Genomic DNA, 15,218 nt, shown 5'->3' on the forward strand with positions numbered 1-15,218 from the left:
AAACCAGAAGACATCAAAGGTTCTGGAAAGTTGCTATGACAACAGCAGATCTTTAATGTTTTGTGGTGCTAAGTTGTTCAGTGATTTATAATATTTTAAAGTCTATTCTCTGAGCTACAGGGAGCCAGTGAAGGGACTTTAGAACTGGGTTTATGTGCTCTCTATCTTTCTGGTTTTAATGAGAACCTGAGCAGCAGCGTTCTGGATCAGCTGGAGGATTGATCTTTTTAGGCAGACCTGTGAAGATGCTGTTTCAGTAATCAGTGCGACTGAAGATAAACGAATAGACGAGTTTCTCTAGACCTCGCTGAGACATTAGTCCTGTAATCCTGGAGATGTTCGTCAGGTGATAGAAGGCCGACTTTGGAACTGTCTTTATGTGGCTCTGAAGGTTCAGGTCAGAATCCATCACAACTTCATTACCATTTCTAGTGATTTCGGTTAACAAAAATGTTTTCTGAGTTTCAGTGTTTATTTCATTAGTTATAGTTAACTTCAATTACCTTGATCCAAAGAGGCCTTAAAGGGGCAATATTATGTATTTTCTAGGTACATAGTGCCATTTTGTAGCACAACCAAGTAATTATGTTCACTTCAATTGTTATAAAAATGTTGTATATACCAAATATTACTTAAAATAAATTTTACTTCCTAATTTAATGCCTTGAAATTGTCTGTCTCTTTAAAAACTGGTTGGTTGAAGATTCATGACTGAATGACTCATGATCAGTTTTATTATAAAAAGACAGGCGCTAACTGTTTAGTTAAAATTATTAAACCAAATTTAAAATAAAATATAACAGTGTGTGACCAGCTGCTGAGTTGACAGACTTGCAGTCGGTAAAGTGTTTGTTTTTCTACATCATGATAAAGTAACAGTGATAATAAAGATCAAACAATGACAACATACCATCAACTCAATAAAAACAGTCAAATAAGAAAACAGATTTTAATTATCACAAAGGTTTTTCGTGGTAATAATAAACGATTACAACTCCAATGCAATATGCAGAAGAGAACATGTGCAGAATCAGAGTTGGCCATGAAAATAAGACATTTATAGGAGCTACTGTATTATACATGCATCATGAATTATTAAAACATTTATGTAAAAAATTAAGATCAAGCTGTTCAGCTTTGTGCAGGCCTGAAGTTGTAAGTCTTTTGCTTAAAACTGCAAATAGTATCAGGAGCTCAATTCAAAGTTGTAAAACTGTGTATTTAACATAATTAATTGTTAGAATACTTAATAAAGACAGATTATGTGTTGAGATATGAGCTTGCTTTCACTAAATCTACAGTCCTAAGAGGCATTTGAGGCGACGTGCAAAAAGCCAGTTCTTCATGTTAAAGCCCACATCATGTTTTTGTTTTCTAAAAATACAAAATAATGTGCGTCAGTCTCAGAAAGGCACTGCGTGACAAATTCAAGTTTTTCCAAATGTTAAACTTTGACTGTAGGCCTCAACAGTGGATAATGACCATGAGGTGACATTTGTAAAGTTACACAGTAAAATAAACAGAAATATTTAGCTTATTTAGCCTGTCAGAGAAACAAAAAGATGTTAATTTTTCAAAATCAATATGTTATTCATACATTTATAAATGTCACAGTTCCAAACTAAATATTTAATTAATGAGTTAAATATTTAGTTTGCAAGCTAAATATTTTGCTTTTAAATTAAAATTTAGTTAAAGCTAAATATTTGGTTTATCAACTATATATTTTGTGTATAGTCAAATCAAATTTCAAATTTGATTTGAAATTTAGCCAGGAAGCTAAATATTTGGTTGGTAAACTAAGTATTTATTTTTGTAAACATTTAATTTCAAAACTAAAAATTTAACTAAATAATTAACTTGGAGTCAACCCTAAATATTTAGCTAACAAACTATTAAAATATAAAAAATGGAGGTCAATATTTAATTTGCAAGTTAAATACTAGCTTGTAATAGTTAGCTTTAATCAGCAAGCTATTTAACTAACTTGCTTATTAAATGTTTAGTTTGGAACCAAGGCATTTAAAAATGTATGAATCACAAGGTGAAAATCTTACATTAATAAATAAACACCCACTTTTTCTCTTTGACAGGCTAAATAAACCAAATATTGATATATCAATATTCATTTTTATAAAATATTATATAACATAGTAGTATAGATATGCATACATTATAATGTTTATATTATAAATATTATATCTTTTATTTTTATTTTTTTACTTAGTAACTTTACAAACGGCACCTCATAAATGACTGAACCCAAATCAGCAGCAGCTACTACCTGTTGTAATTTGGAGAAAACAGAGATTTGTCTGAAGTGAAAACTGTTTACCATGTTCTGTTTGTTCTCTCAGCTCTTTGTTTGACGAAATTCCCCAAACTCTTTTAACCCTGGAAGAATCATCTTCTACTTGAGGTGTTCGATAATCGAGACGTCTCCTCTCTCCAGGTCCAGCCCGTTCACCAGCGATCCGTTTCTGGTCAGCGGCGCGCTCAGACCCTTTAGCCCGGCCTCCTTGTCGTTCCTCTCCCGTTCGTCGGTGAAATTGATCGACGTGGCCCGACGTGGAAGCGTGAGTTCAGGCGCCGAACTGAATCCCAGCTCTGAGGACAGTTTGCGTTTGATGGATGCGGCTCGCTGGAACTTGTCGTAGATCTCGACGCTGACGCGGCGACGGGTTTCTTTGAACTCCGCAGAGACGTTGGCGGTCCACTCTGCAGCATGCGCCCGGATCTCTCCCACCTGCGGGGAGACGGACCAAGACAGGACAGGTTTCAACTCAACGAGATCTGTTTTTCAGGTTTTTTTGTTTTGTTTTGTAAATATTTTTATTGATTTATAGATTTCCAATATGTAAATATGTCATCCCATTTACAACCTTTCTGTACTGTTTTACGAAAAAGGTCTTCTGTTTATGCATGCATTCACTCACTGCTGCCACGTCATCTGCATAAATAAAAACCCTGTGCTCAACTCTGACTAAATCAGGAGAGCAAACTCACATCTAGAAGCTTGAGGAAATGTGTTTTTCACAACAGGACTTCAGCATGGAAGACCATTAGGAGCATGAATAAACATCACCTTAACTGCAGAGGAAACCCTATAAAACTAATTTAGCCAGACAAGTATAATCACAAACAGGCACAAGATATACAAAATATATTCCTTAAATTTTTTGCACAAAATTATTCTTACATAATGAGATTTTATTCTGGTCACTTCTGCCTATTGTGAGCTCCTTTCAGAATGACTTCTGTTAGAGTCTCTTATTACTTTAAATCCAAATTAGCTGCTGCTGGCCTCCCAACATTTACATTTCAACATGAAAATGACTGCAAACAGATCCACAACTATACAACCGTACATCTTTGAAAAGCACAAGTGGAGCCTCCTGCTCAACCAACAAGAATGCAGCAAGTGGTTTCTGGATGGTAAGTCCTCTACAAATCACTTGTCTCTTCCAGCAGCCATTATACAGCACATGCTGGAGCTCTGCTTGGGTTGCTAGGTAATGCTGCAGTGCCTGTGGATTGTGACTTAACTGGGAGGGTCTTTTTCCAGACACCAAAAGACATCAATTTGTAGCCTAAACACATCTGGGTCTTCGCAGTGCTTGGACTGATTTTAGAAGCAGTAGAGACCCAAATGGAAACATAAAACCATCTAAAATGTGAATTTTGGGTCCCCTGTAGCTAACAGGACCGGTGAGGCGAGTCATTGTGCTCATCTCCCTTGACACTTCAGAAGATGTTTGTCTGCTGAGGAGCAGCTGAAAGGCCTTCCTCAATCTTCATTCATGCTCAGGAGTGAAATCTAATTATTAAATGGGAACATCTTTCCCAAGAGGGACCTCAGGGTTTTGCTAATGAAGAGCTAAAACCTTCCAGATGTTTCTTCACACATAAGTCAAATTGATTTCCATAACATTTGCTATATTTAGTATTGAAGCAGTTCTATTATAGTTTCTCAAACAGGAACATTGCTAAATTACGCCCAAATTGTGCATCTGTCCCTGTGGAGAGGATCTTCCTATCATCTGTGTTCATGCATTTGGCTGGCAGACAGCAGATTAGATTTGAAAAGAGTCACGTCATTGAAACCAAATTAAGCAGAGGGCAAAAGTTGATGTGGGGATATGGCACAGTAACACGGACACTTTTATAGTTCATCTGTCACTGCAGAGCAGGAGGTAAACAGACACAGTTATCCAAAAGAGTATTAATACTCCTGAAACTTATTCATATTTTATCATGTTACTACCTCACTGTAAAACATTTGAGTCGCATTTAGTTGTGTCAACTATCTTCTACTTTACATGAAATAAATTTAGCAAGTTTCAGATTTTGAACCTAAATGTGAGTTTGTAAAATATAAACTTAGAGCAGTAAGTTAACTTTTATATTAAGAGTTGAATAAACTAGAGTTTTTAGATTAGAACTTAAAAAAACTAGAAGACGAAAAAGATGGGAGTGGGAACTATTTCCCAGAATGCTTAGCAGCTTGTTTTTATGTACTGAGATGGAAGTGCAGCAAATGTTTATTTTAAAGCCTGAGGATAATGTCCTGTTCACACTAAATGTTTCTGAGTTGAATTCATTGTGTTTTATAAAATTCATTATCAGATCTGAAATTTTGTTCATGCAATTTGAAACAAGTTTAAATTAATCTAAAGTGAAAATGTTATTTTAACTTTATATTGTGAGCAAAAATAATAGAGAAATGTGGCTCTTTAACCAGGTGAGGGCAGTTTTTTTCTTCCATATTGTGAAATAATTATTTGGTTTAAATTGCAGCATTAAGTTAAAACTTAACATTCAATATTAACGAACTTTAAAAAAAAAACGATGTTTAGACAACTTGTCTCTTGTTATCTTTTGTTAAATCAACTTTAATTTCTGAGTTAAAACCAAAACAGTTTTCTTGTTGATTTAAATTACATTTTCAGGGCAGCAAGTGGATTTTCAGTTTCAAGTTAAACCATCTTCAAATGTTTTACAGTGCTCAGAACCTGTTTACTAATCATGCAGCCTCCAAAGGCCATCATTTGCATTGAATTTTGTTTAGTAAAATTAAAGAAAAGGAGGATATTTACATGTGCATGCCACTTTTTTATTTGTAAAATACGTTTTAAAAACATGTATCATTATAGTTCCACTGTGATGCCCTCCTTTGTGTTAGTCTGTCACCTAAAGCAGTAATTAAATCCACTGAATATTGTGTCTGCAAAGTCACAAAAATGGGGAAATGATTGTTTATGGGGTTTGAATGGTTTTGCCAGGGTATTTACATTGAATACCTCTTCTTTCGTCCTCCTGGAGATGGCTCGGAGCCAGTCTCCTATCATGCTGAGGATAGCAGCGAAGTAGGCCAGTCCCACCAGAATCCAGAACCAAACCAGCGGTTTGTAATAGTCCAGGTACTCTATGTCTGACCCACCTGGACACAAAGCCACACCGATCAAACCTGCTGTCACGACCCAGAGAAAACAACAACTTTACAGAGAGTTTGTCTGATTCACCTGCCACAAAGTCTCCAAACCCGATGGTGGTCAAGGTGATGACCACAAAGTAGAGGGACTCCAGCGCAGACCAGCCCTCGATGTGTTTAAAGATGGCCGCCGGCAGCGCCACCAGCAGCAGGCAGCCGAACAGGACAAACAGCAGCGTGGATATCACTCGGATCTTGGTCTGGCTGATGGCCCAGTGCTGCAGGGGGAAGGAACCACATTTAGCTCCTGTCATTATTTACAGGCTGAGATCTGTCACATCACCAGCCATAAGGAGGAACGTTGTTAAAAAATACATCCATGTTTGTTCAGTAAGGACATTTAGTTCTGCCCTTGTTTTCTTTGTGTGTTTGATTTTTCTTTGATGGTTGGTCAACCAAACTTGATCATTTTGTTGGGTGTCTTCATACCTCATAGTCCGGTAGACTCGGTTCGATTAGGAACCAAAGTTGCAACATTTCTAATATTTTCAGCTGGAGCGGTTCTCAGACTCACCACAAACATTTTCTCCACCCTGGCGATTCCCTTCCCGAAGATGGTGCCAAGCTGATCACCTACACCTGCCAAGAGGAAACCAAACAGCGGTATTCCCAGCAGAGCGTAGATGATACAGAATATTCTCCCTCCCTCGGTGTGGGGAGAGATGTTCCCAAATCCTGCAGAAAGCACAATCAGAAACTGTCCCAGTCTGGCATCATAGATTCGTTTTCAAACATCTTATTAAACCTGTGGCCTACATGCAAGATTCGACTGATTGATGCAACCAAAAGCAGGAAGTCTGGGGCTTTTCATATGAAACTTTAGCCATTGGTGTCATAATCCTGCAGCTCCTTTAGAGTTTTAGCTTTTTTTATTTATCACACTTTTCTACAACATGATTCCTGACCTGTCTGCTGCGTTCCTTTGTCTTAATTGTTGTGTTTGTTCACGTATGATCAAAAACAAACCTCTAAGTTTGCTACAGATCAGATGTGAAATAACGACAAAGGTGGACTCCATTTGTTTTTATATATCAGAATTAAGAGATTGAATGCAAATACACGCCACACTTTTCAGATTTCTGAACGTATCAATAATGCACTTACACATTTTACACTGGTAACTCACATAAATACACAATAAGACACTTTAATTGTGATATAACCAATCTGGAAAATGTGGAAAAGTTAGGAGCAATAAACTTTGACAAGGCGTTTTCGATCAATAAGTTTAATTTCCTACCGATGGTGGTGATGACAGTTCCAGCAAAGAAGAACGCGGAGCTCAGGTCCCACAGGCTGCTGTGGTTGGTGTAAGTTCCTGCAGGATTCACCCCGGATCGGACAGCAGACACAACTTGCTGGGGAGGAAAAAGGCTCCGTAAGACCCGAGAAATGAGCTCTGCGACTTTTATTCTGCTGTAAATAATTTGATGTTTATGTACAGAAGCTGTGGTTGTGTCTGTTCATAATCATAAAATATGGAAACACTGAGTATGCAGTTTGAGATGAACTGATCATGAAAACAAATGGTTTGGGATCTACAGCCGAGGTAGAGCTGATGACAGAGACACTTTCTTGGACTCAGTTTTTGTTTTTCCATGTCTGAGTCTGGAGCTGTCCCTGGTCCTGAACTCTGCATGCCAAATCATCAACATATGTGTATCAGTTCAACTAAAGTCTGCTTTTATGTCCTGATATTATGACCAAATTATGTTTAATGTAGAACAACACATCATATTCTGATCATTTTCCATGTTTCAGCTTAGTGATCTACTAAAATCATGAACACAGAAAACCACAACATAGTGAATCCCTACATTAGGACCATTGTGATTATGATACACCATAATTGTGAAGTGGGAGGAAAAAGACATTTGGTTTTCAAAAATGCTCACGGCTGAAAATCTGAAAAGTGTGGCATGCATCTTGTTTATTCCCTAAATCATACAAGCTTCTGGAGACTCCAAACAACTTGTTGCAGTATTTGAAGGACAAAGTGTTTCTGTGTGCAATTATTTGGTAAACAATAAGAATGATCTAGAACTGAGTGATTCATTTATTTAACTGATTAATCAAATTTTCTGTTTTTGAAGATTTAATCTTTGGAAAATCTGGATTTTTTTTTTTTTTACCAAAGCACTTCTTGGTTTTCCAGAGTGATGCTAATAACTGCCATCTTTATTTTCGATCAATAAAGTATTTTTTTATTTGGATTTAATTGAATTGACTAGCATGTTTTATTCTTCAGTTTATTTTGATTTTGAATTCAAGTCAATTGAGAATAAATTATTGAAGTAAAAGCCAACTTTAAGATATTTTCTGTCATTTGTAATTTTTTAAGAAAAAAAAATCTGATAAATTCAGAAGTCAAATTTACTATTAAAAATAAGAATTTTGTTGCCCAGCCCATACAGAAGAATCATGTTCAACTTTTCCTTTAACTTCATGCTTATTCGCTACTTTGCATTGATCTGTAGCAAAAATCCCAATTTCTCCTTTTAAGAAATGAGGGGAAAGTTAACAGTTTGTGAATATTATTGCAAATCATATCATTTCCTTTAAACCAATTTGTCCCTGTGGAAACATAATGTTGAGTTTTGGTTACATCAGATTAAAATATCAAAGTGTGAACAAATGCATTGGATTTATTAATATAATTTCTTCTAAAAGTGTCTCGGGAAGCCAGAGGAGTTGTTTTAATTCGGCTAAAAGCAGTTTGAGGTTTGACACTTGGTGGTGGATTGATAACAACATCCGTTCATTCGATTATGCCGTTAGTCTGTCGTGTGTGGCACTAATGTAATAAAGTTTCTCTTTGAAGCAGGAGGAAGATTATTCATGTCATAACTCCAGATGAGTCTGTCAGTGAAATCGATCCAAATCAAGGGAACACGGTGAAACAGAGACTCCAGTCCAACTAAACACAAAAGATCAACATTTGAGTCGGATTGCTGCGTGAATGAATGGATTCAGGAAGAAAAGTTGTAGATCATCAATAGACAGACTGGAGATCAAGAAAAGTCAGTAAATTCACTATTGAAGAAACCAGAAAAACACAGAAATTAGTTGCAGTTGGAGGAAATGTTCTGACTTCATAGTAATTAACTTTTTTGGATCTTCGTGTATCTTTTTTCAAGGTGACCTTTCATGCAAATTTCACACTTTTGTACTTCTATTTGGGTCTCAACTGCTTTTATAAACAGCAAAAGCTCTTAAGAAAAACAAAACAAAACGAAAAACTCAGCTGATTATTGGCAATAAGTTAATGTGTTTTGGTGTCTGGAAAATTAGCCATTTCAAAACGTCACAAATCAGCAGGAACTGACCGTTACCTAGTAACCATGGAACCCCTTCCCGTTACCTGGCAACCCACTCGTAGCTCAAGCACATTTTTTCAGCTGGTTTTCAAGGATTCAAAGATTTCTTATTGTCATACGGCCTTTTCTTGTCTGAAATTTGAACTCAGATTAAGAAATTTAATGCACAAAATAAACAAATAAATGAAATAATTTATGTGATATAGATATGTATATTAAAAACGTGTCTGTGTAAATAATTTATGAGATGAAGCTGAATTCAGCGCTCTATTTGCTGTACAATGGCCGCTGGAAAAGACAAGTGTTTTGTTGTTGACTTACTATCCAGAAACCACTTGCTGCATTCTTGTTGGTTCTGCAGGAGGCTCAACTTCTGCTTTTCTACGATTAATGATTGTGTAATTTCACAACTGTTTGCAGCCATTTTCATGAGTGAGTGTGAACATTGAGTTGGGGGTGCGGCCAGCAGCAGCTTATATAGATTTAAAGTGACAGAGATCCTATAGCAGCTCAAAATAGACAAAACTGATCAGACTGTTTTAGTCTGATCAGTCTAAAGTCAGACTAAAGACTAAATCTTATCTTAGTCGTAGATAAGACTAAAAATCTTATCTACGATTGATTTTGTGCAAAACATGTGATGAACATGTTGGATTAACCTATCCTAACCTGCTCAAAAAAGCATAATATATCACCTTTAAACCAAATGGAAAGTTTTCTAATGCCAACAAAGTAGCTCAGTGACCTTATAAAATGGTAAAATCAATTTAAAATCTGGAAAACATGAACAATCAAATTCCTTTAATATCTTGGAATGAGGCCATAGTCATCATGGATCTCTAAATCATGGTGTCATGACAGGATTTCAGGTGTCCGTGCGTGCGTGCGTGCGTGTGTGTGTTCTGGCCCAGTGCCGACTCACCTGGACCAGCTCCTCCAGCTGGCTCTGGTTGACGCAGGAGTGCTGGGACAGGAAGTCCAGCTTCTGGGACAGGATGGCCAAACGCTGGGCACTGAAAGAGGGAGAGACGGAGTTTGTTCTTCCTGTTTTGAAAAAATAACCTGTTCTGTCGGAAAATTAATGAATAACCAAGTTTTTTTTTTTTAGATGGATCAAAACCAAATTTGGCTCAAGAGAGAATCACAACTACGATGCAACACCTTGACGACTTTTAAAACATCATAAAACCATAAAGTTCAAATGATTTCATAGAGATTTGATGTGATTGAAAGAGAGAAAGCAGTGATTAATTGTGAAGTGGAAACAAAATGACAGGATTTAAATACTACTATTATTTTATAATAGTAGTATTTAATATGTATAATATTAAATATAAGTATAATAATAATATATTATATTATTACTAATATTATTATTATTACGGATCTGTAGATTTTCTTGTCTTGAAATAATTTTGCTTGTATAATATAATTTATTTGTACGTTCTTTAGCACAGTATACTGAACATGCATGTGAATAAAATGACTTTAATTACAAATTTCTGATAGTTACTGAATCAATACATAATATATTGTGTTAAATTGAGATAAGGTGTTGAATTAAATAAGTATTCACCGAAGAGTAGTGGTAAATTATTTTGTTCTTGTTTATGTATCCATGTGTTTTGTCTTATCCTGTTGTTTGTTTGTTTTCTATTTGAAATAAACAACTACATTTAAAAAAAAAAGAAATGAAATATTTCACAATTACAAATCTGAAAAGTGTGTCACACATTTGTCTTCATCCTCCATTCCTGTGATCCCACTTAATAAGAATAAATAAATAAAAACAAGTCACTTTATGGCTAAGTAAAGTCCACCTGTGTGTTTTTTATTCTTATTGAAGCCAATTATCTGAGAAACAGCCAAACGGCATTTGGTCACTTTGGAGTTCAGGGAAACATGGTGCTGGCAGGGTCATGCTGTGGGAATGCTTTCCTTCCATATAAAAGGAGGAAGCTAAAAACCTGTTAGACGCTGCAAAATATTTGAGGTTGTGAAGAATTTCCTCTCTAGACTCCCAAAGCTAATAGAGACGCCTTCAAAAACTAAATTATAGAAGTGGTGAGGGTTCTTGATGTGAAGCTGTCCTGAGTTTTTGAGGCTCAGAGATAAAATAATGAAGCTGGAGGAGTAATAGTGAAATGAAAACAGACGCCCACCTCTCATGAGGCTGCTCCAGCCATCTGAAGATGGCGGCTCCTATCACCAGGTACAGAACCACCAAAAGAAAGATGGCGGTCACCGTCTTCCACTTCATCACTGTGGCCACGACCTGCAACACTTCGGCTGGTCAGTCAGCCCTCAGCAACTCTCTAAAATGACTTCTGTCTGGATAGTTTTTGCTTTCTTAGGTTTGATTCCTCACCTCACTTTCCTCCCGAGGCGTCAGTGTGATTGGCTTGGTGGAGAAGGAGAGGCGAGGCTTCGTGTTGTGAGTGGCTGATTTTGGGTCCAATAAGTCTGGAGCTGCCACTATGGAAAAAACTGGATTATTATTTAAAATATTCACATTTTGCCCCTCATTTTACACCATCCATTTCCTCTCTTACGCACAAATATTGGTTTATTTGTCTCGATATATCGACCGTATGAGTCAACATTGTCTAATTGTTGTGTGAATTAATGCATCCAGGAAGGAAAGTTGTTGATTAAAAGTATATAGGTTGGAGTTTCACTACACTGTAAAACAGTGTAGTTCAAGTGAAACTGAATGGTTTAACTTGGAAATGAAAGTCCACCTGCTGCCTTGAAATGCAACTTAAGTCAACAAGAAAAATGTTTTGGTTTTAACTCAGAAATTAAAGTTCATGAAGTTGATTTAACAAGAGACAAGTTGTGTAAACGTTGTTTTTTAAGTTCATTAATCTTGAATTGTGAGTTTTAACTTAATGCTGCAACTTAAACCAAATAATTATTTCACAATATGCAAATAAAAACAGCCCTCACCTGGTTAAAGAGCCACATTTCTCTATTATCATGTTAAAAATAACTACTTATTTTACTTTAGAATAATTTAATTTTTTGTTTCAAATTACATTAACAAAATTTCTGATCTGATAATGAATTTTATTAAACATCACAATGAATTCAGCTCAAAACATGAGATTATCCTCAAGATTTAAAATAAACATTTACCTTAATAACACAGAAGTCAGATCATGTAACACACTTCCATCTCTGAATACAAAAACAGCTGCTAAGCATTCTGGGAAATAGTTCCCTCTTCCTCTTTTTCTTCGTTCAGTTTTTTAAGTGCCAACCTAAAAACTCTAATTTGTTCATCTCTTATTAAGTTAACACAACCTACTACTGTAAATTTATCTTTCTCAAACTCACATTTAGGATCATAATCTGAAACTCGTTAAATTTATTTGACTTAAAGAACAGAAGATAGTTGATACAACTAAATGTGGCTCAACTGTTTTACAGTGAGGTAATTTTGTTGGATCTTCATGTGTCTTTCTTAAAGGGGATCTATTATGAGGATTCACATGTTGCACATTTTCATGCCTCCATTTTGGTCTCAACAGTTTAAAAACACTCAGCTGTTTTTGACAGTAAGTTGATGCTAAAAAATGTCCTCTTAATATCCACCAATGGATGTGATTTTGGAAAATCCAAAGTTGTATATTTGAAGAGAAAAAAGACGGAAACAGAACATTTTTATTTAAAAGTTATGCTGTTTATGTTATTACTTCCAGAGTTCAGTAGTATTACATTTACTTGAGTAACTTTTTGGTAAAAATTTAATTTAGGAGTATTTTTACTATGTTATGCTTGTTATTGTTACTTTTACTTCAGTAACTTTATTAAGAAGTATTTCTACTCTTACTTGAGTCTGATGATTGTAATTTTTAAATATTAAATAATTGATGTTTTAATCTGTCACTCAGAACTTGAGTCGTATTTTACTTTTACTTGAGTAAAAATAAATTGAGGTAGTGCGACTCTTACTTGAGCACAATTTTCAGATACCCTACCCACTTCTGATTACTTATGTACATATTTACTACCAGGTAATCTTTCTTGGTTATCACTAATAGAGAAATTAATAACAAGACTATCAAGTTTCTTGCCTGTTTGACCTGTAGCCGATCACATGATCACATGAAGCGTTTCTTATTTTAGCCAAGCTAACAGAAGCTTCCTATTGGATAATTACTAAATGCGAGACCATCTTTCAGCTACTAACAAGATATTTAACCCATTCAACTGATGCAATGAGTCTCATTTCTAAAACAACCATGCCAGCAGTCACATCCTGTGGTCCTGGAAAAGATGTCAGTCTGTTTAAGAAAGGTCAAAGGTCAAATCACTGGCACGCCACAGCGAATGCAAGCTGTACTCGAAGCTAAAGGCAGAGTATTATAAGTGGGATTGTACAGGAATCCATGCTAGGACTACTTACTGTTCATTGGTAAATTTACAAACACATTCCCGTGAGAGCACACCAACATGGTTAAATAAATATGCATTCATTAAAAAATTATTTTCTTATGCTCTTAGGTCTGTCATGTTAGTACTATTCGTAGCAAAGCTCTTATGATGGCGTTGATTTAGTGTGTGAACTTGCACAACTTATCATTAAACTGAACATATTTTTACTAAATATGAAAAAAATCCAGTTTTATTATCTTCAGTGGGAAGAGTTACACTCCAGAGATTTATCTTAGCATTTCACTGATTTTGTTGAGACTTCAGGACTTTTTATTGATGATGAGAATCTGAGCTGGAGAAAATACATTTTTATTAGCAATACATTCATAAAAAATATTAGTATTATAAGAGGAGTATCATCCTCTTGTCACTAAAAACCTTAATTTTGTTTTATGAATTAGTTTAGTTTATCCCTGTTCACATTGTGATCTGGTTTGGACTTGACCTTTTCTTTCAGCTCTTCATAAACTTTTAGTTCTTCAGAAACACTTTCTGGATCTATTTCAATTTTCAAAATGAACTTATGAGCAAAAGACAGAAATAGTTTTATACAACTCATAAGTCTTTTAAAGCAGTTTCCCACAAGTAGAGAATAATTTTACCTATAGGAATGCTGTAGGTTGCAGATAAGGATTATTCATTTGAGGAATTTTACCAAACAATTATCTAGTCTCTGTGCTGCAACTACTTTTCAATTATATTTTGGATTATTGATATATAAAACAATGTTGTCTCAACTTGGTGTAACAATGCGATACATTTCGTGCCTTTTTCCTTTATAACTGACGGTTATTCTATTTACTCTCAATCGGATGCAAAGTATTTACTGTTTGAGCTGTCTACTTCGTCACTTTTACCTATCAGTCATTTTTTGTCCTTTCGTGCATTTTAATATGCTAAATAAACTTAAATGCATTGGATTGTAACTTTTAGTATGAACATGGTATAAAATATAACAAGTATTTGAACTTCTTCAGAATAAAATTTAAAGACTCTTTTATATTCTGGGAAAACCCTTTAAAGTTTTGCATTGTATTTAAGTTATAAAAATTATTACAAACTGATGTTACCTTCCACTTTAGTTTGTTTACAAAAAGATAAAATATTGTATTTGCTCCTCTTCTGTGTAAGAAATGCATTATTTTTGACTTTTTTATGGTAATAAACAAAAACTTGCCTCAAATATATTTTTCTACACTTGTTAAAGAAACATGCAGGACTAAGTTAACCTCTAAAAATGTTTGTGTAAAGTTTCAGGTGAGCGTTTTGAGGTGAAACAATGTTTCTAACTGAATGCACCACTTCACATCAATATAAGATGTTTCCTGGAGCTCAATCTGGATGAAATAAAATCCTCACTCACTTGTCGTGGTTGGCTATCCGATGCCCTCCGCTCTCCTCTTCTCCTCACCAGAAGCTTTCAATGCGTTGCGGGGAATCTTTCCTCCGATGCGTGTCTCCTCTGCGCGGTGCTGAGGAGGGCGGACGGACCGGCGCTCCGTCTTCCCTCTGCTTCCCTTCGTGGCTTTCAGCGCTGATCGGACACTGGTCGGTGCTGTTTGGGGTATTTTTCACTAAACAGTTTCTCTGGTCTCTCTGTCTCTTGTGGTTTCTGCCAGTTCTCCAGTTGGCGACGCTCTCCGTGTGCGCTCAGGGTTTTGAGCGCACCGGTGACTTGTTACCGAGAGGAGGAGGAGAGGAGGTCCGTGGTACGGAGAGGTGGTCCCCAAACGTGGACAGGCCCTCAACACCCATTAGTTTCTGACCGTGGAACAAAAAGTGTGTATGAATTATAGGGGCGCCGCCTTAGAGGGGGCGCCAAAATATTTCTGTTTGTGCCAGAGGGCTAGGATTAGGGCTGTAATCAGAGGTGGGTAGAGTAACCAAAAATATGCATTCAAGTAACAGTAGTACTACTTCAACAACACATTTTACTCAAGTAAAATGTAACCATCCAAGAAATTACTCAA

The 15,218-nt window shown here is 36.0% G+C and overlaps 1 protein-coding gene across 1 annotated transcript; it reads right to left on the bottom strand.

Annotated features, from left to right (window-relative positions):
* Positions 1-925: 925 nt before the first annotated feature.
* Positions 926-15,003, bottom strand: LOC106906464 (potassium channel subfamily K member 2-like). The gene is made up of 10 exons (XM_088004628.1): positions 14,931-15,003; positions 14,660-14,803; positions 11,177-11,283; positions 10,971-11,083; positions 9,731-9,821; positions 6,732-6,849; positions 6,006-6,166; positions 5,523-5,709; positions 5,301-5,440; positions 926-2,746 (listed from the first exon to the last, which is right to left on the bottom strand). The coding sequence occupies exons 1-10, from the start codon at positions 15,001-15,003 to the stop codon at positions 2,411-2,413; spliced, it is 1,470 nt and encodes a 489-aa protein (XP_087860754.1). The 3' UTR covers positions 926-2,410.
* Positions 15,004-15,218: the final 215 nt, after the last annotated feature.

The sequence above is a fragment of the Poecilia mexicana genome, unplaced genomic scaffold (assembly GCF_051168715.1).
Source record: "Poecilia mexicana isolate PSO_F unplaced genomic scaffold, ASM5116871v1 scaffold_3, whole genome shotgun sequence".
NCBI lineage: Eukaryota > Metazoa > Chordata > Actinopteri > Cyprinodontiformes > Poeciliidae > Poecilia > Poecilia mexicana.

Coding starts and splice junctions, on each gene's coding strand:
- LOC106906464 (XM_088004628.1), bottom strand. CDS start 15,003: ATGGGTGTTGAGGGCCTGTCCACGTTTGGGGACCACCTCTCCGTACCA. Junction 9,822..10,970: donor CTGGAGCAGCCTCATGAGAG/GTGGGCGTCTGT, acceptor TCCCTCTTTCAG/TGCCCAGCGTTTGGCCATCC. Junction 6,167..6,731: donor AACTGTCATCACCACCATCG/GTAGGAAATTAA, acceptor TGCTTTCTGCAG/GATTTGGGAACATCTCTCCC.